Source organism: Pelodiscus sinensis, chromosome 1, assembly GCF_052426305.1.
Source record: "Pelodiscus sinensis isolate ZL-2025 chromosome 1, ASM5242630v1, whole genome shotgun sequence".
Lineage (NCBI taxonomy): Eukaryota > Metazoa > Chordata > Testudines > Trionychidae > Pelodiscus > Pelodiscus sinensis.
Genome location: NC_143052.1, coordinates 30517442 through 30544738, shown reverse-complemented (window position 1 = coordinate 30544738; position 27297 = coordinate 30517442). Strand labels below are relative to the sequence as shown.

The window sequence follows — 27297 nt, the reverse complement described above, 5'->3', positions numbered from 1 at the left end:
TATATTATTTTCAAGAATTTGTTGAAAAAATCCTGATGCTAACAAGGTAGGTGTGACAGAGTAGAACATCTCTACTAAAATTATGAACTCCCATGTTGCAATGTTTTGAACACATCTAAATTTACCTGAGAGTAGCCTATCACTCTGCCTTACAGATTGCTGCCCTGCCCAGAAAAGATGCTTGACATTCGGAACTACTGCCTTTGAACGACTCAGCAGGCCCACCACAAAGAATATTTTTTCTCCTACACAGAGCCCACAGGCAGCACCTGAGTAAGTGAGCTGAAGTTTTCCAACCAAGCACATAAAGTGGGTGGACAGAAGATGGCTCATGGGCCAAATCCAGCACGCCATGAACCTCTGGGCCACCAATGTCCCCCTGCCTGATGCAACCCCCACACACCACTCAAAAGCAGCAAGCTGCTGGAGCCAGTAGATGCATCTTTGCATGGTGCATGCCCTTTGAGGGGAGGGATTCTCCACGCACTGCACACCCCGCCTCCCAGCACAATACTCACAGTTCTCATTGGCTAGAAATCAGTCATTGGGAACTACTTGGTCCAGGCAGCTCATGGAGACCCCTTCCTCCCATGGTGTACACTACGCAGAGATGTGCGTGCTAGTCCCAAGCAGCTAGACACTTTAATCGACATGTAGGGGCACATAAGACAAGAAGGCTGCCCCAGGCATCCCTGTGGCCACTGGCTAGGAGCTGCCTAGGGTAAGCACCTCCTGACCACAGCATGCACCTTGCACTGGACCTCACCGTTTCCTGCAATATGATACATAACATCTATATACAAGAGTTCAAAATAAAGTGACCTGGAGTTTTAGGGCATTTTTTCCTGTACATTTATTTGAGTGTGATTTTTTTGGTAAAGCAACCAACCAACTAATCATGACTCCCTCCCCTCCCCCCCCCTTTTTTTTGCCATGACAAGCAACTAGACTTATTTAAAAAAAAAATTTTAAGTACACAAAATATCCTTACCTCTCTCCATTCTTTGTTTCCAATACCTTGTGTATACAAAACACATACTGTGAAAAGAAGAAATGCCCAGTCACTTTCATAATTTCTTTTTACATTCATTTTAGAACAGATTCATTTAATGTAAGTCTTACATTTGCTAGGACAAATATCAAATGCTTGCACTCAGTTCCCAATACTCCTGTGCCAATAGATTATTTGAACAATGAGCATTGGAAATAGGATGGCCCTAAAGTGGGCTGAGACACTTACTGCTTGACCTCTAGCAAGTCTCTTGACAATCCTTAAATTTAAAATTAGATAAAAGCAAGAATTAAAAATCAGACTTTAGTATTGGTCTTACTATCCTAACTAATCTAAATCATAAGTATTCTAAAATTATGCTGTCTTCAGGAGATGAGAATTGAGACGCCAATAGGGAACTCTATTAGGAAATATAAAGACAATAGGGTGGAAAAGAAAAAGAAAGACTACTGGAACCCTTTTCTTTATATCTCCTCCAAATATACAAAATAAAGATATACAATGTTGTATAGCGATACACTTTACTAAAATGTCCATAAAATGTTGTTTAAACCAGTTAGCGTTGCTTAAGTGATACATCATTCCAACAAAAGCCTTTAAAAATGCCATATTAAAGTACACTTATGAGCTGTCGTTAAATGCCCACACAGAATATTTCTGCTTTTAGCAACAGACTTCACACTGCTGCCTCCAAAGGGAAAAAAAAATCCTTTTCCTCAAAGAGATAATAAAATGAATTATATCTCTAGCTCCATGTCAAGAGGTGAGATCCAGGAAAACATGGAAACTGAGGTACAACAATCAAGGCTTCTATGCACTTCTGCAGTTAATACAGTTAACAACCACGGTTATCCAATATAGATTGCTCTAATCAACTCATTCACCGTCATTACAGTTTAATGGTTGTTCATTACACATAAATTAGAAGTGTCAACGTGTATATGACTACATGATTAATCGATAAGCCTGGGGTTACCAGTTAATCCTGTTGACTACAAGCATTCACCCCTTGCTGCTTCGGACACAGAGGCAGCGGGGGGGCAGAAGGGAGGGGAGAGAATGTGGGAGCCTGCCTCCCTACTCCCGTGTTGCTGCCTCTGATAAAAAGGCAGCCTGGCTCTCTGCACATGCCAGTTCTGCAAACCAGCCTGCCTCACCCCCATGCTGTCTCCTACAGAGGCAGTGGGAGTGAGGGACCGGGGGGGGGGGGGGGGGAAGAGAAGAGATAGAAACCCATGTGGGGGAGCCATCTTAAATGATGATTTCCCCTAGCATCAGCTCTGCAGTGCCACTTGTCCCCCTGCTCCTGCCTCTATCAGAGGTAGCAGTAAGGAGGGGAGGCAGGGGAAGCTGCCATATGTAAGACTTCATTAAACGCAGCTGCCTCCTGGGAATATTGAATAGTCGTGTAGCCACTAAAATTTGATGCGGTTACATGACTATTCAATTATATGCTACTTAACATCCATAATTTGAATCTTGTAAACCAGAAAAAAAAAAGAAAAGAAAAGAAAGCAACTTAACACAGTACCAGTCCTTAAACCATCTCCCCTTCTGAATAATATTGGTCTAGATCTGCCATAAACTGATTTGACAGAGTACTTTCTTGGTCCAATAAACTTATAATCTCTAAATTAAAAAAAAAAAAAAAGCTTTGTGTTGTGGTCTTTAGCAATAAAGAGCCCAATTCCATTATTACCAGAGTTAAAAAGAATCACCCAACTGACTGCACTGACACAGGATCAAGCCCTAAAGTGGATCTTCTCTCTTCTGGAAAAGATACTTTTCTCAATACAAAATTTGCACTGGATTCCAGTTAACCACGTTCTGGATTCCAGAACCACAAGAGTCCTGGGATCATAGATGATTGAGCCTGTACTAGCAGGCACAATCTCAGTGGATTAAATTGGGGAATTGGAAAGAATTTGTACCTACTGGGGGGAGGGGAGAGGAGAAGACAAAACTAAAATGAGCTAATACCAAATCCAGAATCTCATATTGCAATGAAGGATGAAAGTGGTACTGAAGTAAAGGACGGGACCTATAAGAACGGCCGTACTGGGTCAGACCAAAGGTCCATCTACCCCGGAATCCTGTCTGCTAACAGTGGCCAGTACCAGGTGCCCCAGAGAGGGTGGACCAAAGACAATGATCAAGTGATTTGTCTCCTGCCATCCTTCTCCAGCCTCTGACAAACAGAGGCCAGGAACACCATTTCTATCCCCTGGCTAATAGCCTTTTATGGACCTAACCTCCATGAAATTATCTAGCTTCTCTTTAAACTCTGTTATAGTCCTAGCCTTCACAGCCTCCTCTGCCAAGGAGTTCCACAGGTTGACTACACGCTGTGTGAAGAAGAACTTTATTTTATTAGTTTTAAACCTGCTACCCATTAATTTCATTTGGTGTCCTCTAGTTCTTCTATTATGGGACCTAATAAATAAACTTTTCTTTATCCGCCCTCTCCACACCACTCATGATTTTATAGACCTCTATCATATCCCCCCCTCAGTCTCCTCTTTTCTAAACTAAAAAGTCCTAGTCGCTTTAACCTCTCTTCATATGGGACCCATTCCAAACCCCTAATCATTTTAGTTGCCCTTTTCTGAACCCTTTCCAAGGCCAAAATATCTTTTTTGAGGTGAGGAGACCAGATCTGTACACAGTATTCAAGATGTGGGCATACCATAGTTTTATACAGGGGCAGTAAGATATTCTGGGTCTTATTTTCTATCCCTTTCTTAATAATTCCTAGCATCCTATTTGCCTTTTTGACCGCCACTGCACACTTGTGGAAGTTTTCAGAGTTCACTGTGTGGAACTATCCATGATAACTCCAAGATCTCTTTCCTGATTTGTCATAGCCAATTAGCCCCCATCATACTGTACGTATAGTTGGGGTTATTTTTCCCGACGTGCATTACTTTACGCTTATCCACATTAAATTTAATTTGCCATTTTGTTGCCCAATCACTCAGTTTGGTGAGATATTTTTGGAGTCCCTCACAGTCTGCTTCTGTCTTGACTATCCTAAACAGTTTGGTATCATCTGCAAACTTTACCTCACTGCTTACCCCTTTCTTCAGATCATTTATGAATAAGTTGAAAAGGATTGGTCCCAGGACTGACCCTTTAGGGAATGCCACTAGTTATCCCTCTCCATTCTGAAAATTTGCCATTTATTCCTACCCTTTGTTTCCTGTCTTTTAACCAGTTCTCAATCCAAGAAAGGACCTTCCCTCTTATCCCATGGCAATGTAATTTAAAAAAGAGCCTTTGCTGAGGGACCTTGTCAAAGGCTTTCTGAAAAATCTAAGTATACTATATCTATTGGATCCCCCTTGTCTGCATGTTTGTTAACCCCTTCAAAGAACTCTAATAGATTAGTAAAGACAGGATTTCCCTTTACAGAAACTATGTTGACTTTTGTCCAACAAATTATGTTCTTCTACATGCTTCAGAATTTTATTCTTTACTATTGATTCGACTAATTTGCCCGGTACTGAAGTTAGACTTACTGGTCTGTAATTGCCAGGATCGCCTCTACAGCCCTTTTTAAATATTGGTGTCATACTGGCTACCTTCCAGTTATTAGGTACGAAAGCCGATTTAAAGGATAGGTTACAAACCACAAATAATAGTTCAGCAATTTCCCATTTGAGTTCTTTTAGAACCCTTGGATGAATGCCAACCGGTACCGGAGATTTGTTAACATTAAGTTTTTCTATTTGTTCCAAAACCTCCTCTAATGACACCTCAATCCGGGACAGTTCCTCAGCTTCATCACCCACAAAGGACGGTGCAGATTTGGAAATCTCCTAACATCCTCAGCCGTGAAGACTGAAGCAAAGAAATCATTTAGTTTATCCGCAATGGCTTTATCGTCCTTGATTGCTCCTTTTATATCTCGAACATTTAGGGGACCCACAGGTTTTTTAGCAAGCTTCCTGCTTCTAAGGTACTTAAACATTTTGTTATTTCTTTTTGAGTTTTTGGCTAGCTGTTCCTCAAAATCTTTTTTTGCTTTTCTTATTACATTTTTACACTTGATTCAACAGTGTTTATGTTCCTTTCTATTTATCGCACTAGGATTGGACTTCCACTTCCTTAAAAAAAAAAAAAAAAAGCCTTTTTGTCCCTCACTGCTTGTTTTACATGGTGGTTAAGCCACAGTGACTCCTTTTGATGTCTCTTGCTATGTTTTTTAATTTGGGGTATACGTTTAAGTTGGGCCTCTATTATGGTGTCTTTAAAAAGTTTCCATGCAGCTTATAATTTGAGGTAATATTTAAAAGACTTTTAAAAAAAAAAACCTCAAGACGCATACTATGGTTTTTAGTATACTAAGCATCTTCCTCTATCTTACTTCCACCCTATCTTTACCTCTGTTGTTTATGTGTTGCTTCTGTGACTATATCTACACTACCATATAGAGTCAGCCTAAGCTTCAAGGATCTCACATATAGTCATAAGATGAGGTGTTGGTTGTTAAGGCAATCAGGCTTACTAGTTTTAGAAATAACTGTGTGACATGTATCAGTTGTTACCTGAGAATTGTCAGGGAGGGGTGGGGGAAAAAAAGCCTTTTTGCAGGACAACGAATGGTCCTTATGGTACATATACACAGCAGCATTATTTCAGAATAACTGATGTTATTCCAAAAAACAACAGTGCACATCTATATTACAAGCTTTTATTTTGAAATAATGTTGATCTGGAGGACTTCTTACTCTGACTCATGATAGCCCTCATTTCACGAGGAATAAGTGAAGTCGTGTTCTTCCTTTGTCTTCCTGCTGCGTAGATACCACCAAAAGCCAAGTTAAGCTATTTTGACTTCAGCTATGTTAATTGCATAGCTGAAGTTGCATATCTTAATTCGAGTTTGTCTCCTAGGGTATGTCTATACTACAAGGCCACCGGACCACTCATTTTTAAAAGTTATATACTAACATGACTACCCCTCTGATATCTTTTGCAGGACAGATACTGACCCAAATAGATCCAGGATTACAGACAAAGGTGATTCATTGTGTAGGCTAAAGCAAATTTGTGACATGAGATTAAACGATCCCAAAGACTGCCTATGAAGAGAGATTGCCTATGAATTGGTTTGTGGAGTCCTATTGGGAGCTAAAACTTAGGATTCAAATGGTAAAGGTATAAAATTTAAATATTCTCCTAAACCTGTTAAAGTGTAGGAAATTAAGGTTGGGTCTAAGTTGTTGCCTTCCTTTGTCATCAGGAAATAATAGATATCTAATCCATTCCCTCTCCCCCTCCAACAGAAACACCTGTATAGCTTCCCTTTTTGAGAAGTTAATTCACTTCTTTTAATAGGACTCTGAATTGGGTCTGTGAAAGGACAGTGGTGAGGCAGCCAGGTGCAGCACTCGATAAAGTGCCCAACACAGATAACATTCAGTACTCAGTGATCAAAGTAATAACGCACTAGGCATGAGGAGGAGGACAACCAAAGAAAAGGAAGGATTAGAAAGATTATGTAAATTGGATACATGGCTCCAGACAACACCTTCAAAATTGCTGAAAAGAAGCAGATACTGAAGACTATGTTATGTGAGAAGGAATCCTTGCTCCTCTGCTTCTGAAGTAACTTGCCAATAACAGGATTATGAAGCAGCTGATACTGTCTCTGGGAGTAAATCCCTTGCTGTTGTGAAGAAGCCTTTCTTTAGAACTAGAACACTGGATAGAAAGTTTTCCAAGTTGAAAAAGAATTATACTATTCCTGAGAAGAGTGCAATGGCTTTAGTAGCCTTGATCTTTAAATATACCGGCAAGTTTTCTTGCCAAAGCCACTTATTGGTGACAAAACTCTGGCAGTGTTCACATTGCAATGTGACAAAAGTTGTGTCAAATGGCCAGTTTTGATGACAAAATCTTCCATCTCCACATGGGACTTTTGTCTCCCCTCCTCCCCTTTACTGTTGACAACCATGCAATGTGTACTAAGTAGGTTTAGCAAGTTTATTGAACTCCAGCATGTTTCCCACAATGCCCAAATAGCCACTTCGGCCAGTGTTATGACTTTCACTGCTGTGTAGCCACTTGCACACCGCAGGAACTTTAAAATACATTTCTTGATGTCTCACGCATTGTGTAGTGGTCCTCATGGTGTCTTCTCGGGGAAACAAGAAAGGCTATTTCTCAAGATGCTCTTCTGCTTGGAGCACCAGAGAACTTTTGGATCTCATCACTGTATGGGGCAAACAACTGGTGCAATCCCAGCTGCGAATGAGTCATAGGAACTGGGATATGTACCCTCACATTTCTGTGTGAGAAGGGGTATGAGCGAGACACCCTGCAATGCAGAGTCAAAATAAAAAGAACTCCAAAAGTTGTACCAGAAGATGAAGGAAGCAAAGCATGTCATATTTGTAAAGAACTAGATGCACTCCTGAGTATGGACACACACACCCTGTCCACACCCAAGGAGAGGGTAGATATTTCCCATAGCACACAGTCAGAAACAGCAATTATCCCGCAGACAGAAGTTACTGATGAAGAGGTGGAAGCAGATGAGGAATTGTAACTCAATCCAGTTGTGCACCAGGCAACGAGGAATTGTTCTCAAATCCTGATGTTTGTGACAATTCTGAGCAACTGTACATGAAGCATGAAATAAGGAAAGAGATGCAGGGTAAGTTGCTGTGCAATGGGGTGCAAACAGCAAATTGTTCTCCTCTAGTGCAGCTAGGGGAGAGGGGACAGTGGCAGCATGGGGCAGTAAGTTGCTGTGTATTGGAACACGGTGAGGTTGGGCAACAGTGGACAGGAAGTGGCTCTTGCAGCCTGGGGCAGGGAGGGTGAGGACCAGTGAGGGAGAAAACACAGGGCAACTGGAGGCTGTATTTCTGTGAGCAGGCTAAACTCTGCCTGGGTCTGCATTATGAACAGAGTAGCAATGTACACAGAGCTATTAATACACTCTTGCTGAGAGATGTTGAAGCTTTGCCTTATGTATTAATTAATTTTCTCAGCAATTCCATAGCACGGCTATCATTGCCTCACTTCTGTGGTAGGATTCTCCCAAACCATTCCTCATACTGTGCTGCCAGAACCAAGGCTGCACAGAATTTGGTTGCATAAAGAGTATTCAGAAACTGAGCCCAAGTTTGCCTATTGACTTCCAGCAGGGATAGATTGGCCAGAGTAATCTCAGCTAGTGGACAAGTGTAGGATGGTTGCAGATTGTTTCCATATACACATGCTGCACAAATGTGGTCTGTACTTTTTGGGGATACATGCCCAACTCTTCTTCATCTCTTCCCTCCCACCTTTCAAAGTCACTATGATCAGAGAGTCAGGAGAGATCTGTTTGCGCCTCTAAGATAAGAAGAAAAGTGGCCAGTTTTGTTGAGATGTTAGTGAAATGTTACAATCTTTATCATTAATAGTACAGAGACTCCATTGTTGATTACTTTTCTAGGCTACACCTTGAGAAAACAGGTATGTTCACCAGCAGAAAGACTCCATCTAAGGAAAGAACTCAAAGGACAAGGGAGTATCGGGTCAAGGATGTGTTGCACCATTCAAAGCTTCAAAACAAAGAAAAGGGAGGGGGAAAAAAAAGCTAAGGAGATGCAAGAAGTCACTGAGCACATGCTAAAGCTCATGAAAGACCAAAATGAGATGAAGTCTCCTATCAAGATGCAAAGCATACAGAATCAGTCTCCTGACAGCACATGTAGAACTCTTTTCACATGAACCCACCCCCCCTCATAACTGACTGCCCACACACATTTTCACAGTGTTTTTCCCCTTCAGTACACTGCACTTCCTATGAAAGCAGCTGTGACTTTGTCAGCTAGACATTAAAACCAGTGAGGTTCCCCCCCCCCATAACCCTTATCAACAAACATCCTGATAGAAAGATAAGAAAAAAAGAGGTGATCCAGGTTTCCTTAAATTTATTGTGACAACCCACACAAAATAAATACATAATGTATTTTGTGTCAGCCGCGTCACTTAGAATCTCTATGGGCATTTCCACATACCTCACTATAATTTTCAGGTCTGGAAAGAAAGTCCCAGCATGCAGCTTTCTGTATAGGCCACTCTTTCTGAGCATAGGTGCATCACACACCTTTACAGACCATCCCACATTTATGTCTGTAATCCACAAGCACCAGGGAGTCATACCCCTTATGATTAATAGATTCTGACACAAGGTGGGGTGGCACAATAGTGGGAATGTATGTGCCATCAATTTCCCTGCCACAGTTTGGAAAGCCCATTTCAGCAAAGCCAGTCACTATGTCATCCACATTTCCCAGAGTCACAGTCCTAGAAATATGTGACTTACTGCCCTACACACACATGCATAAGTGCTGCTCCAAACTGACTTGCAACTGAGTAGTAGCAGCCAGGAGGTACTAGCTTTCACAAAGCAATGGCAACACACTTCATTACGAAGAGAGCAGCTCTCATTCGAGTGTTTTTTCACCTCAGTTCAGGGGCCAGCTGAGCACATAGCTCCAGAAAGGCTGTTTTACAATCCAAAGTTCTGTAGCCACTGATCTTCATCCCACACCTGCATGACAACATGATCCCACCACTCAGTGCTGTTTCCCTAACCCAAAAGCAAGTTCTATTATGCACAGCTGATCTGTGATAGCCCGGTGCAATGCCACTTTGCAGCAGTCACTGTTGCTCACATTGTCATCCACATCCGAATCTTCATCATCTGCTATTAATTGCCTAAATAGCTCTGCTACAATGTCTGCTGTCTTAAGCTCATTGAACACAACATAGGAGAAAAGTCTGGGATCCATGATTTCCTCACAGCAGATGCTGGAGTTTGCAGCAAGGACTGTCATTCAAGTATCACGAAAGTAAGCCGAAAGCTCCAGGCAGGCTGGGAAGCAAAGAGGTTGCTGACCAGATATTTTCCGCTTTCCCAAAATACTTAGCACTACATTGCACATTACCATAGTGCTGATGGTGATGCCAGGCACTGTGGAATGCTTACCCATATTGCTTCTCCCTGTCTCTTGAAAGGGGAGACAACAATTTTGCCATAGTAGGTAGACAAAGGGTGGCAGAAACACAGGTTTGGTGAGTTTTCAGTTTTGGGGATGAAAGTGCTGTTGACATGCAAAAGTCACCAAACCTTTCTAGTATAGACATAGCATCAGACTTAAACTCACTTCATCCAATACATCATTTTGATTACCGTATATTTACTCATGAAGGGTACAACACGTGAAGGTCTCCACTTCAAGCATGTAATTTATCAGTACTCAATCTTGAGGCACGAGCACAGGTAATATTTAAGTAGTAATGTAACTATACTGTAAGGCTGTGTGTACATTGGCGCGATCTTGTGCCAAAGTGGCTGCTTTTGTGCAAAAACATGCTGCTTGTCTACACTGGTGGGGAGTTATTGCACAAGAACACTGATGTTCTAACGTCTGAAATCAGTGCTTCTTGTGCAAGAACTATAATGCTCTCGCTCAGGAATAAGCCCTCTTGTGCAAGAACAGTTGCGCAAGAGGCCAGTGTAGACAGGCAACATGAATTTCTTGCGCAAGAAAGCCAGATGGCTAAAATGGCCATCTGAGCTTTCTTGCGCAAGAAAGCGTCCACACTGGCATGGGTGCCTTTGCGCAAAAGCACATCTTTTGCGCAAAGGCACATGCCAGTGTAGACGCTCTCTTGTGCAAATACTCTAATGCAAAAACACTTGAGTTAAAGAGTATTTGCGCAAAATCTTGCCAATGTAGATTTAGCCAAAGTTATCTCCTTATGGTCATTGTGTAAAAGTGAGTCACTAGGGAAATCATGTATCATTCAAGTGGGAGGAAGTAGTCACCCCTCCCATGTTAGCTAATTAGTTTCCTTTGGTTTTGCGTTGACTTCTCTGTTTTTGGAACTCTGGACATTGCGTGATTATATAAACGGCAAAACCACCTGAAGTAAAGAGGAACATTATGGACAGATAAGGGATCACCAATGATATCAGTATATCACAAGGTGGAGAAAGACACTTTGGATCTGTTCACAGAGGCTGTGTCTAGGTCAGTGGTCACCAACCAGTAGATTGGGATCTATTTGTAGATCTTGGAGCCTCTGACAGGAGATCTTGACTAGTTTGACCAAGAAACTATCATCAAGCACAGCACTTCAGCTGCCCCTCTCCCCACTGCTGCACCCCTCCTGCCCTTTGCCTTGGAGCTCCCCTCACTTCCCGTAGCCTTCTGTTTGCCCAAGACCAGAGCCTGTGCCCCAACCCTCTGCCCCTGCCTGGTGAAAGGGAGGGAGAATGGGGGAAGGAGGGAGGACAGAGTGAGAAGGGGCAGGGCCTTGGAGAAGGGGTACAGAAGAGGTGGGCAAGGTTATTTGAGTTTGAGGCAGATCTTACATTGCACTTAAATTCAAAAAGTGATCTTGTGCTTAAAAAAGTTGAAGACCACTGGTCTAGACTACAACTCTTTCGACAGAGGGATGTAAATTAGACACTTTGAAATTGCAAATGAAGTGGGGATTTAAATGAGGTTTACAGGATCTTTAAAAAAAAAAAAAAAAAAAAAGCCTTCCGTTCTCGAACAGACCGCATTTAGACCGTGGTTTTACTTTCAAAATTTCGCTTTTTCATGAAACCTCTCTACCAAATAGCCTGTCTCCTCAGGCTGTGTCTAGACTACATCCCTCTGTCGAAAGAGGGATGTAAATTTGACACTTTATGCAAATGAAGTGCAGGATATTTAAATCCCCGCTTCATTTGCAATTTCAAAGTGTCTATAAATTTACATCCCTCTTTCGACAGAGGGATGTAGTCTAGACACAGCCTGAGGAGACAGGCTATTTCGTAGAGAGGTTTCATGAAAGACTGAATCCTATTTCCTGAAAAGCAAGCCAGCCACGTAACGGATTAAAATACCTTTTCCAGGGTGGCGGGGGTGGAGAGGAAATCCTTTTTTACCACATAGCTATGGTAACTAATAAGAAGTAAAGCAACTAATAAGTTTAGACCCTGTTTTTCATTTTATGGGGGCTTTTTAATTGTGACCATTTCTTTACAGCTCTCTTGGTTCCAGTAGAATGTCTACTTTCTTATTATAAAACAAGAGGATTAAGCACTGTGTTATGTACAGGAGTACTAATTTCAGGTAAAACTTGCAAACTGAGATATGCTGCTCCTTTGGGGGGAAAAAAGAGGATTTGGGATTTCTGCGAGTAGCAGGTGTTAGAGCTGAAAAATCACAAAAGAACACTTAAGTGGGGGCTCAGGGACTGTCATGACTCTCTCATTTAGCTTCAAGGCAAAGACAGGACTGGCAGAGTACAGAGGAGACTGCTTGAAAGACTGCTGGCTTTAGGGAACTAACACCAAACCCTCACAAACCAGACTCCCTCCAGCCAAAGGCAAGGAGACACTAGTTCCAGGCATTCTAAGAAGCATTACCGTACAGTGATATAAAGTCCTTCAGCTGGTACAGGATATATCTTGTACACATAGAAACAGGGGGAGATGAGAAGGGGGAAAGAGACAGATAATCTTCATTAGGTTGAAAGAATAGATCCAATGGTATAACTAGCTTCCCCTTGGTCTGCATTGCTAAGATGTTTAACAAGGGATCAAAGGTCTTTGTTTGCAGACCGAGAATAATTATTCTCCCCGCTAATGCCTGAAAACCATCTTCATCAGGCAAAAGCAATCAATCACATCTTCTGGTAAGATGCCAGCTGTACATTTGTATGGTGTCTCATCTCATTCCTTAGATGCAAGTAGTTTCTGTTGTAGGTATGAGGGTTTCAAGTGCAGGTATCAGTCCCAGCAAGGAAATTTGCATTGGTGCTAAGGAAGGAATAGGCATTTGTGAGAGCATTTATGCTGAAGTAAAGGGATCCCCTCTGCATGGATCTGCACCTAGAGTCTTGCCTAAGTACAGTATTATCTGCGGTGTCCCATGGAAGCAGCAGTGTTTCTCAATGAAACAGCTGTATGAATTTAACATGGATAAAACATTTCCTCCCTGATCTTATTCTTGAAAGCAGCTGAACTATTTGGAAATTTTTCCAATAACCACTAGAAGACACGCAACATGCAAATCTCAACCTAACAGGATTACATTTTGCCCATGTTATAATTAGGCGTGTAATAGATTAAAAATCAAATCCTAAGTGTCAGTAAATGCCAATCTCACCATACAAACAGATTAAAATAAATGTCAAAACATTGAATAAATAGCCTAAAAAAATCAGTGTTAATTCTCAAGCAATATTTTTATGTTGACTATTTGTAAATTTAGATTACTAACTGGAAATATTTCTCATCTGTTTGTATGGATATTTGTTCTCAATGTTTTGACATTTATTTTAAAGAGCTATGTAGTTTTAACATTTTGAATCTTGTCTGATGACATTAGATAATTGTCTGCCCCTCGTTTCCTATAACAAAATTTTATACCTGACAATTTCTTTTTATAATTTCAACATCAATTTCCACCAAGCCTAATTATAGGCAACTAAAAAAAATGCATCAGAAAGCATTATACAGGCCTGTTATCAATGTTACTTAGATTATAACCCTAGCATATAGGTTACAATTGCATTACAATATTTTGCAAATATTTAAAAATGTCCTATGATTAGGATGCACCAGCACCCATGGGGACACACATCTCGAAGAACCACCGTTACTTCACAAGGTGAGTAACTCTCTCTTCCCTAATAAAAATTTCCTTTTAAACAGGAAATATACAGCTAGGATGTTTGTTTATATTGAACAATAAAAATCATTTCAGAAGTCAACAGCAACAGTAAGAGGTAATTGATAAATATTCCAACAACAAACATACCAACATTTTGAAATTCATAAGCCACCCAAAACAAATTTGACTATAATCTAAATTATTTCCATTCTTATGAAATTCCCACTATACCTTGCATGCTAGTAAATAAATTTCCCTTATCAGTTGATCCAGATTGTACAGACAAGAACATCCATCCTAATGTTTTATTCTGACAGCTGCTATTCTCCACATCAAGCTGTATGGATCCGCTACTGTCATTCTGTGGAAATAAGGGAACCATGTTTGTCTCAACCAGCTGGTGCAATGAGACTCAAGAGGGCTCATTCTGTATTGATTTTGATGAGGATCTTGTGGAGCATAGGAAGGAGTGATAATGCGTAGAGCAGGCATGTCCAAAGTCCGGTCCGCGGGCCAATTGCGGCCCGCGTTCGGATTTAATATGGCCCCCGCTTCCCTCCCCTCTCCTGGCTCCCCGGTGCTCCTTTGAATTGGCGCGCGCAGCGCGCCGCTTCGGACCGCGCTGCCGCCGCGGTCCTAGACCCTGCCCTGTAGGGCACGTCCGCAGCCCCGCTCCCCCGCTTGGCTGCGGGTTCGCCCTGCCCCCAGGCCGCCATGAGGCCGGCGTGCCCTGCGCTCTCCGACCCCGCGGGCCCTCCGCTTTGGGGCTGAGAGTGTGGGGACAGCCCCCGCTTCCTCCCCCTCTCCTGGCTCCCCGGCACTGTTCTGAACTGGCGCGCACAGCGCGCCGCCGCTGTCCATGGCGGCCGCCGCTGTCCATGGCGGCCGCCGCTGTCCTAGAGCCTGCCCTGTAGGGCACGTCCGCAGCCCCGCTCCCCTGCTTGGCTGCGGGTTCACCCTGCCCCCGTGCCGCCGTGAGGCTGGCGTGCCCTGGCTCTCCGCCCGCTTCTGACCCTGCGGGCCCTCTGCCTTGGGGCTGAGAGTGCGGGGATGGACTCCGCAGCTGCTGAGATCAGGAAATATCTCAGTATCTGTGATTGGCCCTGCGCACTGTCAGGTTCCTGGCGGGCTCAGGCACGTGGAGCTGCGAACACGCCCGAGCTCATCATTAGACACTTCACCACAAACAGCCACAAAGGCAAGAGAATTCTTGTTGGGCAGTGTATTACTTGGGCAGTGTATTAAACCTCTGGCACTGCACTCACATGATCCCTTCCCCTTCTGGTCAATTTAAAAAAAAAAATGGTGACTGTAAATAAGAGAAGGAAAGTTGACAATGAGGGCCGCCGCTTCCAGGACAGGTGGAAAGTGGAATATTTCTTCACTGAAATACAGAATCACTGTGTTTGTCTGATATGCCAAGAGACTGTGGCTGTTTATAAGGAATTTAATGTCAAGAGACACTACCAGTCGAGACATAGCACATACGACAAGCTAACAGGGCACGACCGCAGTGAAAAGTTGAAGCAACTTGAAGCTGTTTTAATGTCACAACAGCAATTTTTCATAAGAGCCCGTGAGTCAAATGAAAATGCCACAAGGGCGAGCTATGAGGTGGCAACGTTAATTGCTAAAAATTGCAAATCTTTTGCTGAGGGTGACTTTATCAAAGAATGCGTTATGAAAATGGTTGAGAATATCTGTCCCGAGAAGAAGCAAGAGTTTGCCAACATTTGCCTGGCTCGTAACACTGTAGCACGGAGAATTGAAGAGATTTCATCAGATATTAAGAGACAGTTTACGTCCAAAGGAGTGGATTTTGACTTCTTTTCAATAGCCTGACACAGCTCAGTTGCGTATTTTTATGAGAGGGGTGGACGATGAAATGAATGTGACTGAAGAGCTACTTGACCTCCAGAGCCTTACGGACCAAACAAGAGGAAAAGATTTATTTGTTTCTGTTAGTTCCGCCATAGATGACATGAAACTGCCTTGGAACAAAGTTACTGGGATTATTACTGATGGGGCACCTGCCATGGTTGATGAACGAAGTGGATTATCAACCCTAATCTGTAACAAGGTGATCAATGGAGTTTAATAGCTTTGCCTCCTCCTTCGTATCATTCATCAACAAGTTCTCTGTGCTAAACATCTCAAATATGATCATGTTATGAAACCGGTGCTAAAGACTATTAATTTTATTCGCTCTAAAGCCCTGTGCCACCACCAGTTTAAACAGTTTCTACTGGACATCCAGGCTGAATACGAAGATGTTTTATATCACAACGATGTAAGATGGCTCAGTTGGGGGTCTGCACTGCAGCGTTTCTACTCTCTCAGAAAGGAAATCGGAGAATTCTTGGAAACAAAGGGACAACCAATGCGAGAACTATCTGATCCTATTTGGCTGGTTGATTTGGGGTTTCTAGTTGACATAACAAAGCATCTGAATGTACTGAACACGAGTCTTCAGGGGAAAGATGCAGTGGTGAACCAGCTTTATTCACACCTCAAAGCCTTTGGGACAAAGCTGCAACTTTTCATAAGGCAGTTGTCACAAACACAGCCCAATACCATACATTTTTCAGCGTTGCAGGAAATAATGAACAGTTTTCCACAGGACAATATCAGTGCGCAAACGAGCAGGTATGCAGCAGACATTGCATCTCTGGCTGGGGAGTTTAAACGGCGCTTTCAGGATTTTGCAGCTATTGAAAAGGAGATCAGCCTTTTCTCCTCTCCATTCTCTGTTGACCCCGATGATGCTCCAGATCAGCTGCAGCTCGAGCTCATTGAGCTGCATTGTGACAGCGAGTTACGCAGTCGTCACCAACAGCTCTCACTTGTGAACTTTTACCGCCAACTGGATAAGAGCCGGTTACAAGAGATTCGAACATTGGCTAAGAAAATACTGAGCTTGTTTGGCTCAACATATATGTGTGAGAAGACATTCTCTGCTATGAACTTTAACAAGAACCGCGTGAGGACAAGACTAAGTGACTCTCACCTGCGTGACATTTTGCGCATCAAAACCACTGCCTTTGAACCAGACATAGCCTATGTGCTGCAGTCCAGATCTCAGTTTCACCCTTCACATTAGTGTAGGCAAGTTTTTTTTTTCAATTGAGATGAATACATTGTAAAATCTCAGTTAATGTCAGTTGGTCTAAATCAGTTATAAATATATTTGGACACAACATGTATAGTTGGTGTTATGTTCCTGTTCATATTTTTTGAACTTAAAAGTTGATAATATGTACTTTACAATGTTCCTGACATATATTTCAGCTTCCTGGATTTCTTTTTCATCTGGCCTTCAGATATGAAAGGCAGAGTGATTTAACACCTGTTTAGATTTGTCATCCATGTGACGAAATGAAAAGTATGCCATTTGCAATAAACTTTGCATAAAATAGTTAATTTGCATTTAATTTTAATGGTTCAAAGAATGTCAGGCAAAATGGTCGGCCCTCACGCATGTTCACTTCTTCAAATCTGGCCCTCTTTGAAAAAGTTTGGACACCCCTGGCGTAGAGTAACAGTGCATCCCATTTGAGGGAAAAAGCATCCCCAAGGGAGTCCTTTCCTAAGGCTGCTCTGGAGCAATAGAGGTGGCATTTGCAATTGGCTCTCATCATTAAGAGGTCTAGGTGTGGTTGATCCCATTGGCTGAACATGTAATTGAGAGCTAGTGTGTCTTTTTCCCATTCATGGTGGTTGTAGAACTTGCGACTGAAAGCATCCTCTGTGATGTTTAGTACTCCCGAGAAGTAAGTAGCAATAGGGGTAATTTGGTGTCAAGCACCATTCCACAGTTTGAGAGCTTTCATGCATAGGGATGGTGATCGGGCACCACCTTGTCAGTTGACTAATACATGCAAGTTGTATTGTCCATCATAACGTTAAGTATCAGAGGGGTAGCCGTGCTAGTCTGAATCTGCAAAAGCGGCGAGGAGTCCTGTGGCACCTTATAGACTAACCGAAGTGTTGGAGCATAAGCTTTCGTGGGCAAAGACCCACTTTGTCAGATGCATCTCCCAACGGTTCTAAACAGTTGATGTGGAACATTTGTTCGGTGAAGGACCATTTACCTTGGGCAGTGAGGGATCCTAGATGGGCTCCCCATTCCATGAGTGATGCATCAGTTGTAATGGTGAGTGTTGGGGCTGGTTGATGGAATGGAATGCCACTTAGCTCCTGAGATTGGTGGATGGATCCACACAGTGTTCTGAGGACACATGGTGGGATGGTAACTGTCTTGGAGAGAGGGTCTCTGGACAGAGTGTAAAGTGTGGCAAGCCAAGATCGAAAGCATCTCATATGAAGCCTGGATAGCCTGACAATGTAAGTTGTGGCAGCTTAGAATTTTTAGGCATTTGCAGACTGTTGTGGTAGAGGTTGCCTGTGCTACCTTAATGCATAGGACCTTGAACCTCTGTGTGGGCAGAGTTGCTCTGGCTGTACTGGTGTTGATGCGTGCTCCTATAAATTCTAGGGCTTGGGTAGGAGCGTGGACTTCTGGTAGTTTATATGGAACCTAAAGTCAGAGCAAAAGGTCCACAGTGGTCTTGACCATGTCCTGTGTCTCTCAGAAGGATGTGCCTTTTGAGAGACAGTCATCTCATAACAGAAATATTTTATGACTCCCTGACAAAGGTATGCTGCGATGATGGCTAAGGTTTAGGAAAAAACTCTGGGAGCTTTTGAAAGCCCAAAAGGGAGCACTCGGTATTGGGAATGGTGAAAACCAATTGTGCAAGGGTCACCATTTTGACTAGGTGGTAAGTGGCATATTTGTTGAGCCTCCTTAAATCCAGAATGGGTCTCCATCCTACGATCTTTTTCTGTGTTAGGAAATAAGTTGAGTAAAATCCTCTCCCTTAGAATTCAGGTGGCATAGAACCAGTACCAACGATCTGTAGAAGGTGAAGCACCTCTTGCTGAAGGAGGGTCTCGTGAAAGGGTCCCTGAAGAGGGATGGGATGGGATGGGATGGGAGGAAGGGAAGTGCAGGGGATAAAATAAACAAACAGGATGAGCTCCAATACCCATTGGTCTGATGTTATTTGTGCCCATTGTTGTAAAAAAGGCTGGAGGCAGTGGTTGAACTGTAAATGATTGGTTGATGGTATGACCACAGGGAAAGTGTCTTTCTGGCTCTCGACCAAACCTTCAAATCTGCTGTTTTAATGTAGAAGGTTGGGATGCTAAGGCTTGATGTTGTTGATGTTGAGGTCTACATCATCAGGGCCCTTGTTTCTGATGGAAATTATACCTGGATTGTGGTCAGTATGGTTCCCTGGGCCTTTGATTGTTGCATCTGGCTCTCTTGAAGGGGAGGCGCATGTACATGCCCAGGTACCAGAGGGTCATGTGGGAGTCCTTCATTGAATGAAGTGTCTCATCCATTTTTGCCGCAAAGAAGTTGGTCTTCTCAAAGGGAAGATCCTCGACCTTTTGCTGCAAATCCCTCAGTACCCCAGATGCTTAGAGCCAAGATATCCTGCACGTCACAATAGCTGAGGCTGTGACGTGGGCAGCAGTTTCAGTGACATACGTCATTACAGTCCGCAATGGATAAGCGAGTATGACCCTCCTGCATGATGTTGAGGAGGACAGGCCTCTTTTGAGCAGGCAGAAAGTAGAGAAGGAACTGAGGGAGCCATGCCAGGCACACCTGATGGACACCAATGACACGAGGAGGTGCCAGGGTGCATGCACGGCGGACACTGCTAGAAAAATCTCCAGTTGCTGGCGCAAGGACACACTAGCACCCAGAGTGGAGCAGCCACGGGGACACATCTCAAAGAAGAATTTTGTATTTTAACATTTAAAAAAAATGAGTTTACATGTTTGGCATGTTGCTAGACATAAGCTTTAAAGTAGATTTAGATGGTCTTTATGGTTTATTATTCCCTATAAAAATTGGATTTATAATGAATCATTTGAACAGTGGTACAAACAGTGCTGGGAGGAATTGTCAACAGAGCAGCACAACCCTTGCTGACACTGGTGGACCCAGCCAACCCCCCCCCCCACCACCACCACCCAACCCTGAACCACCCATCCTCACCCCCAAACTCTCACTCCAGCCTTTGCTTTTTCAATGATTGTATTCTTTGAAAACATGTATATTTTACATTTATTACAAAAATACTTCCGTTAAAGACCTGAGCAACACCGAATACATTTGCAAGTTTAGTTATAAAAGAAGAAATTTGATCTATTCTGATATTTGGGGAAGATGATCTTTCGTGGAGTGAGTAGTTCCCTCCTCAATGAGATTTTTAATCATTTGATCTGTACAATACTGGGCTTAACTGACAGAGCTTAAGTTCTGAAATTTGAGGTTACTACAGATTGAACCTTCAAGTTTGGGACTCTCTGGTCTGGCAACATCTGTGGTCTACCAGAGACAGATGTTGCTGGATCAAAAAGCATGAACAGAAGCCAGTTGAGAACGCAAGGCCAGGCAGCCCTGGCTGGGAACTCCAGGTACCCCCAGATGGCAGTGGGGCCAGATTGGACAGCCCCAGCTACAGAACCCACAGCTAAAGCAGGGCAGGTAGAGGTGGGTATCCCTTACTGGGGAACCACAGGGAATTCCCAGAGGCAGCGGAGCCAGCCCTAGCAGCAGCATGGTGTGGCTGGGTGATCCCAGCCATGAAACCCCGGGCAGCAGTGGGGCCCCAACAGTGACTGGATGGCCCCAACCTGGGAAACCAGGAGAACACCATGTGGCAGCATGGCCAGCAGCAGCCAGGCTGTCTTGGCCAGGAACTCTGGGAGATCACGAGGCAGCAGGGCGGGGAGCACATGCCAGGCCAGTGTTACTGGGGCCAATGCCAGGGCAGGAAGCCTAAGGGAAAGAAGCCTGGGAGCAGAGCAGCCAAATAGGGGAGCATTGACCTCCCCTGGTCCAGCAAATTCCCTGGTTTGGGACAGCTCAGGTCTCAAGGGTGCCAGACCAGGAGGGTCCAACACGAATTACTAAATATAGTACTTTGTAGAATTAGTCAATGAAGCCAACTCCAGAGACTCAAATATAGGCTTTGAAATTGTAATCCATCAAGAACCAAAAATTCAGTGTTGAACATTCTGTACTTCGAAAAAGTCCAGTGAGTTGCTGCTTACAGAAGACTTAAAAAGTGTAAGAAAGAATAAAAAGCATGCTTTTAACTCTTGCGACCTGAAAGCAAACACATATCAGACTTTCCATGTAAGAAGTCCAATATGTGAGTAATACTGGCCTTCTTCACAGGTGGTTCTCTTTCCAAAGCATGAGTTTTTGAATTTGAGACAACCCTGACTATGACCTCACAATAAATATTTTAAGGCCTTAATTTTATCAGTTACATAAATGCGTGTATTATGTTGCTACCCTTTCAATCTAAATCCTGTTAAAGAAACGATTCCTGTTTCCAGATACACAGGAGTGAGTGGATGAGGTTCTGTGGTCTGCAGAGTGCAGGACAATTGTGATAAAAATCAGAGTATAAGGTATCCATACTGTTCAAAGTCAAGAATCTCTTAGAAAGGGAAACCCTGTGAAGACTATGTTCACAGATATTGTTCTGTGGAAAGCTGACTTCCTACATTTTGTCTTTCCTCTCAGTTAATTGTAAACAGCCCTCAAATAGCAATCTAGTGCCCCAACAAATAGTTTTCGTATATAATTTTTTTTTTATAAAAACCTTGAAAAAGATTGGGAAAAAGAAACGCATATTAAAGACAGGAAGTTTGGCGTTTACTTTTCAGTAACTTTTTTTTTTTAAAAAAAAAACCTTAAATCAGGAAACTGGTAGAGGGATACAGAACTTTTTAATTCTAAGCCACTTGTTGAAAATGTGGCTCACACTAGCAGTAACTAAAAATGATCAGTCAATGACTATTCAGTGGCCTAGGTGAAATCAATCCACTTTCTAACATACATCTGTCTACATGACAAAAGCCATTAAGTCTTCACTGAAAGGACAAGAACTAAAATGATTTAGAGACTGAATTATCTTTGAGGTATACTTGCCATCTTTATGCTACAGTTCATTTTGTGCAAAACACACAACACATATATAATGAAGAGTTTTTACTTACTTGGATCAGATTTTGAAAATGTGTCTCTGTCCAAAAGGTTTCTGTTAAAGAAAGACAGGTAAGTAACATTGATACTAAAATGGAAGGGGAAGGGAAAAATTCCAAGAAAAACAATGAAGGATTTAGCATTCAGAAAAATTAACAGAGCAGACATGATTAAGACAGTATTTAAAAAACTAAGGGGACACAATTAGCTCTCCTCCATCTCCTATGCATATCAGAATTACTCCGACCTAGTATTCTGCCAGTCTTGAACTTCACGCTTTTCAGTTTGTCACATTATTCTGACGTGTGTAAGCTTAATTACCACATAAGGGAAAAGAGGCAGAACATCTAGGATCATATCTTTACACACACACACACACACACACACACACACACACACACACACACAGTTCCACAGGAACTGAAATAAACTCACAAAAATCACCATGACAGCTTGTTAAATTATTTCAACTTTCAGCTAGAAGTAAAGCCTCCCAAGATTTTGGATAACACTTCATTTATTTTGTGTAGGTAGAGGTCTTCTGAAGATAAGCTCAACATAATCTTTCAAGGCTAAAACAGTCTTTTGGCACTGGATCCCTCTAGTAAAGACAGCTTGGACAGAGAACTCATGATTTGACTATATGTGGGGTACGTTTCCTACAAATTCGTCATTATGTAACTATGCAGTTCACTGTTGTTAGCAACTATCATTAGTGCCAACCAGAAAACTTTGTTTGCGCCCACAGAACCCACCTGGGTAGTTACGGAACAGCACCTTGGTGCACACTGCTTTTCACATCCCTTAGTCCCAAATGTGGGGTAATGTAGAAATTAACTAACTAATTTCTCTTCTCCCAGGCTCCTAACACTGCTCTGTTTCCTCTTTCAGGTTGAAGAGCTACAAAGTTTTTCCAGTATTGTAATTTTTACTCAAAAAAATCCACTTTATTTTGGTTAACAGTGCTCCTCTTCCATGTCTCTTATCTTAAATCCCCCTCCCCCCTCCCCAATGTTAGGTTTGTAATGGCATTTGGTCACTCAATCTGTTCCACTGAAATTAATATGAACACCATCTGAAGAAATGGGCTGTACCCATGAAAGCTCATGATACCATCTTCATGTTTTGTTAGTCTGGTAGCACTTTAAAGACTATTTGTTGTTTAAGTTTATCCTGTACAGACTAACTCGGCTTCCCCCTGAAGCTTTTGCACATACTGATTGTAATTTCAAACTTAATTACCATGATCCATACTGGATCAGATGAGTGGCCTATCAAAGTCTATTACCCTATATTTGACAATGCCCAATACCAGATGCCTCAAAGAGAGTTACAAGAAACTCTAAATGTCCTTTATACCCTAATTCGGGGTGGGCAAGATACCCCTTGTGGGCTGGATCTGGCCTGCCAGCGCCTCCCAGCCAGAGCCTGCTTCTGGCACCCAAGCTCCCTTCCCCAAGTCACCATCCAAACCCTCTGCACTGCCCTGCCCCAAGTCACAACTCCCTCCTAGATCCTGTACCCATTCCTATATTTCTCCCCCAGGCCAGAATCCTCTCTGCCCCTCCCAAATAACACACCCCAAACCTCTGACCCAGGTCGCAACCCCATCCTTCACCCAAACTCCATCTGACCTCACAACATCTCCTGCACCCCAGTCTCTTACCCAGTGTGCCCTTCTAAGTCCATCTTCCACCCTAGACCTTGCATCTCCTCCATAGAATATTGTGGCCCTTGACCACTTTCCAAAATCTTGGTGTGCCCCCACCCCTGCTCTAATTATATACTTCAAGATAAGCTACACCTCCCCCCACCCCTCCAAATCAAATATTACATATAAAAGAAATCCAAACATGTTGGGGGTGTGAAAATAGTTAGTCAGGCCACCCAAATAACCTTAGCTCACCACTGTAGCAACTGTATGCAACAGCTGTTTGATTATGGCATTTTAGGTTTGTTGTCACCAACTAAATAAGTATGTCTTAAAGAAATTAGATCTTTAACATTAATACAGATCAGACTTAAAATAATCTGTTTCTATGCCATTCACTTTCACCAGGTCTCTTCTTTTCATCCTATTTTTTTCAAGTAATCTCTGAACCTCTTACTTCTAATGCATATCTTTAAGAAATTGAGTGATCAGAACTGAACAGAGTATTCTAGGTGAGACTAAGGGCATGTATGCACTAAGGGCATGTATGCACAATTAATTTTGGAAATTAATTCCAAAATATGTAAAATTAGAATAACTCCAGAAATAACAAAACTGAAATAGCATGTCCCCACTACAGGGGAGCATCGAAATTACTCAGAATTATTTTGAAATAGCGCATCCACACTGATTGGAGCCTGCCCCTGACTTGGAGCTCCCGGAAGCACTTTGGGGAGAGCACCACAAGTGTGGACACTTCTTGTGGCTGCTTGATGAGGCAAGCTGCAACACATACTTTCAGGAGCTCCTCACTACAGCCATGTTTCACATGCCATTCCTACACTGCCTCCCCATAGTGGGATACAAAATGAATGCAGTGTGCTTTGGTTGCCCTGGCGGGCACCACAGCACTCACAATATGGAACCAGAGCTGCTGCAAAGTAGAGCCAGGCTCACAGGCCTCATGCTGTGCCTCATGGTGCAGTACTTCCAAACTGCCCACATGCTGCTCCAGACTGCAGGCCCTTATCACCCAGATCCTGACACTCCTGCACATGCCCCTCAATCCACAGAACACCACTTTTCGTGGCGGGAGACCAGTTTGAACTGGTAGGACCGCATTGTCCTGCATCTATGGGGCAACCAGCAGTGGCTCCAGAACTTCTGCATGCGGAAGACCACCTTCCTTGAGTTCTGCGAGTGGTTTGCCTCTACTCTCAAGTGACAGGACACTCAACTGAGACCCACCATCCCTGCGCAGAAGTGCATCGCCATGTGGAAGCTCATGATGCGGCAGTTCATCATGCCAGACAGCTACCTCTGTCAGGAACCAGTTCAGTGTGAGGAAAATCCAGTCAGGGCCATGCTCATACAAGTAGCAAAGGCAATCAACCATGTGCTGCTATGGAGGGTCGTCACTTTGGGCAATGTGGACATCATAGATGGCTTTGCTGCCATGAACTTCCCCAACTACAGGGCAGGTAACCATAGGTGGCGCACACATCCTCATCCTGGCCCCGCAACCACCATGCCTCAGACCAAATAAACAGAAAGGGGCACTTCACCATGGTGCTGCAGGGCCTTGTGGATCACAAGGGACACTTCATCGATATCAATGTTGGCTGGTTGGGGAAGGTGCATGATTCCCGCATCTTCCAGAACTTCTGCCTGTTCTGAAAGATGCACTCCAGCACCCTCCATACCATCAGGGTCGGTGAAATGGACATGATCATAATCTTGAGCGACACAGCTTACCCCTTGCTCCCCTGGCTGATGAAGCCCTACATGGGCAGGTGGACCCAGCAAGAAGCACTTCACCACCATGTGGCACCTGCTCAGACTGGTATTGGAGTGTGCATTCAGCCTATTAGAGGGTGGATCTGGAATCGCCTTACCCAATGAGTGTAACATCCCCTTAATGGTGGTGGCCTACTATGTGTGCCACAATCTTTTCAAAAGCAGGGAGAAGACTTTTCTGACAGGGTGGGGGGCAGAGACTGAATGGCTGGGCAGGCACACAAGCAGCAGGAGACCAGTGCCATCAGGAGAACACATTATGGACTGTGGTCAGAGAGGCCTTGATGGAGAGTTTCATCCAAGGCCAGCGGTGAAGCTCTCCCCCAGTGCCTCTTCACAAGGGGCCCCTATCTTCCACATGTATATAGGGAAAGTGCCTTCCCCCAAGATCACCCAAAGCCTGGGAGACATCGGGAGGAGGGGGAGGGGGGAACTGGCTCCAGAGTAAAGGAGCAAGTGTGGACCCGGTCGAGGGTCTGGTTGTGGCTTGTGTCAGCTAGGCTGGCAGCGATCTGCATTCCTTTTCCTGGTGCAGAGATCCTGGAGCTCTCTTGCATCCCTAGACAGTGGGAGGCTCTGAGGGAGCACCGGGGGTTTGTCATGGCTACCTGGGATGCTGCTGTGTGGCACAGGCTGGCAAAGCTGGTACAATCCTTTCTCCTGCAACTTTAAGCTCTACAGGAAAAAGGGAGAAGTGGAGAAGACAGGTGTAGCCATAGCTGTCAGAAGTGCAGCTGTGAGAGGCCTTCAAATGCCAATTATTAGCAGCACCAGATTAAACACCTGCTTTCCTCTGAATTGTTATTTGAAAATAGTGTTATTGTGGACAGATTTCAAAGTAACCAGCCCATTAGGAGGTGTGGATGCTCTGCTTATTATTTAAAAATAAGGAGGGTTATTTCTAAATATTAAATCCATTAGCCCTGCTCTACACTAGGGAGTTAAATTGAAATCATATTTCCACAGAATGATCTATTCCGTTACATAGTCTAACAGCTCCCTGTGCAACAGTAGTAACATGAATAAACTCTTTATCAAACTGTTCAAAAAGAAGCAAGTCTTTGCGAGTCAACAGTTGTTTTTAGAATCAGTAATAAGTATTCATAAACTTTAATGTCAGAAAGGACTCTTGTGATCAAATAGTCTGACCATCAGCATAGAACACAGGACATAATTTCCCCAAAACAATTCCTGTTCAAACTAGAACATCTCTTTTTTTTTTTTTTGGGGGGGGGGGGGGGGAAATCCTATCTTGACTTTAAAATTTCCAGAGACGAAATATACCATTCTCCTGTACCCCATACCACACTCTTTGGGTCATCTGCAAATTTAGTGATTGGTTTCTTCCAAGTCATTCATCAAGGTGTTCCTCCACCCCAGTTTTTAAAAGGAATTAGGCCAAGAACTAACCCATGAAGGACCAACCCCATTAGACATACATTCACTCAAATTATGACTCCCTTTTTTTACTACATTTTGAAGCCTCAGTTATGCAGTTTTTAATCCTTCTAATGTGTGCCATGTTAATGTTATAGCCTTTTAATTTCTTAAATCAAAATGTCATGCGGATCAAGTCACATGGCCTATGGAAATCTAAGCACTATTAATCTTTGTCGACCAAACTTTGTATCTTTGATATTACAGTTTTAGTTTAGTTGGACAGGATTTATTTTCCATAAGCCTCTGTTAATTGGCCTTAGTTACATTTATCATCATCATCTTCCCTTTATGTCTCTGGAATTTAGGACAGTGACAAAGTTCCACCACACCTGTCTGTTTCTAGCAAGTCTTAATGGTGCCTCATATTTTTCAGCTCCGTGCCATGTTTTCAGGCAGCCCCATTTTCATGTATCTTCAAGTGTCCATCTTAATGCTCTTCTGCTAACAAAATAAAGTGATTATAATGTCGAAAGTCCACAGCTCTGATAAACCTTGAGTTTGGTTTTGGTGTAATTTGAGGATTTCCAGACTGTATTTAAACTCTTAAAGTAGTTCCTGGCTTTATTGATTATGTTCTGATGTAGTGGTTTGTTTGATCATCCTAGCTAGCAGCGCTGACCAAGTATGTGAATGTTTTTACATA

At 43.1% G+C, this 27297-nt stretch overlaps 1 protein-coding gene across 4 annotated transcripts in view; it reads right to left on the bottom strand.

Moving 5' to 3' along the window:
* CPNE8 (copine 8) overlaps positions 1–27297 on the bottom strand; it is a 220726-nt gene that overhangs the window by 183877 nt on the left and 9552 nt on the right. The window contains exons 2-3 of one of the 4 annotated variants that reach the window (XM_006120408.5): positions 21781–21821; positions 992–1038 (exon numbers count right to left, since the gene is read on the bottom strand). The exons of 1 other annotated variant lie outside the window; for it this stretch is intronic. In XM_006120408.5, coding sequence (XP_006120470.1) covers positions 992–1038; positions 21781–21821 — 88 coding nt within the window. The remainder of the gene's footprint in view (positions 1–991; positions 1039–21780; positions 21822–27297) is intronic. 2 more of the 4 variants (XM_025183253.3, XM_075927548.2) reach the window with 2 other exon arrangements.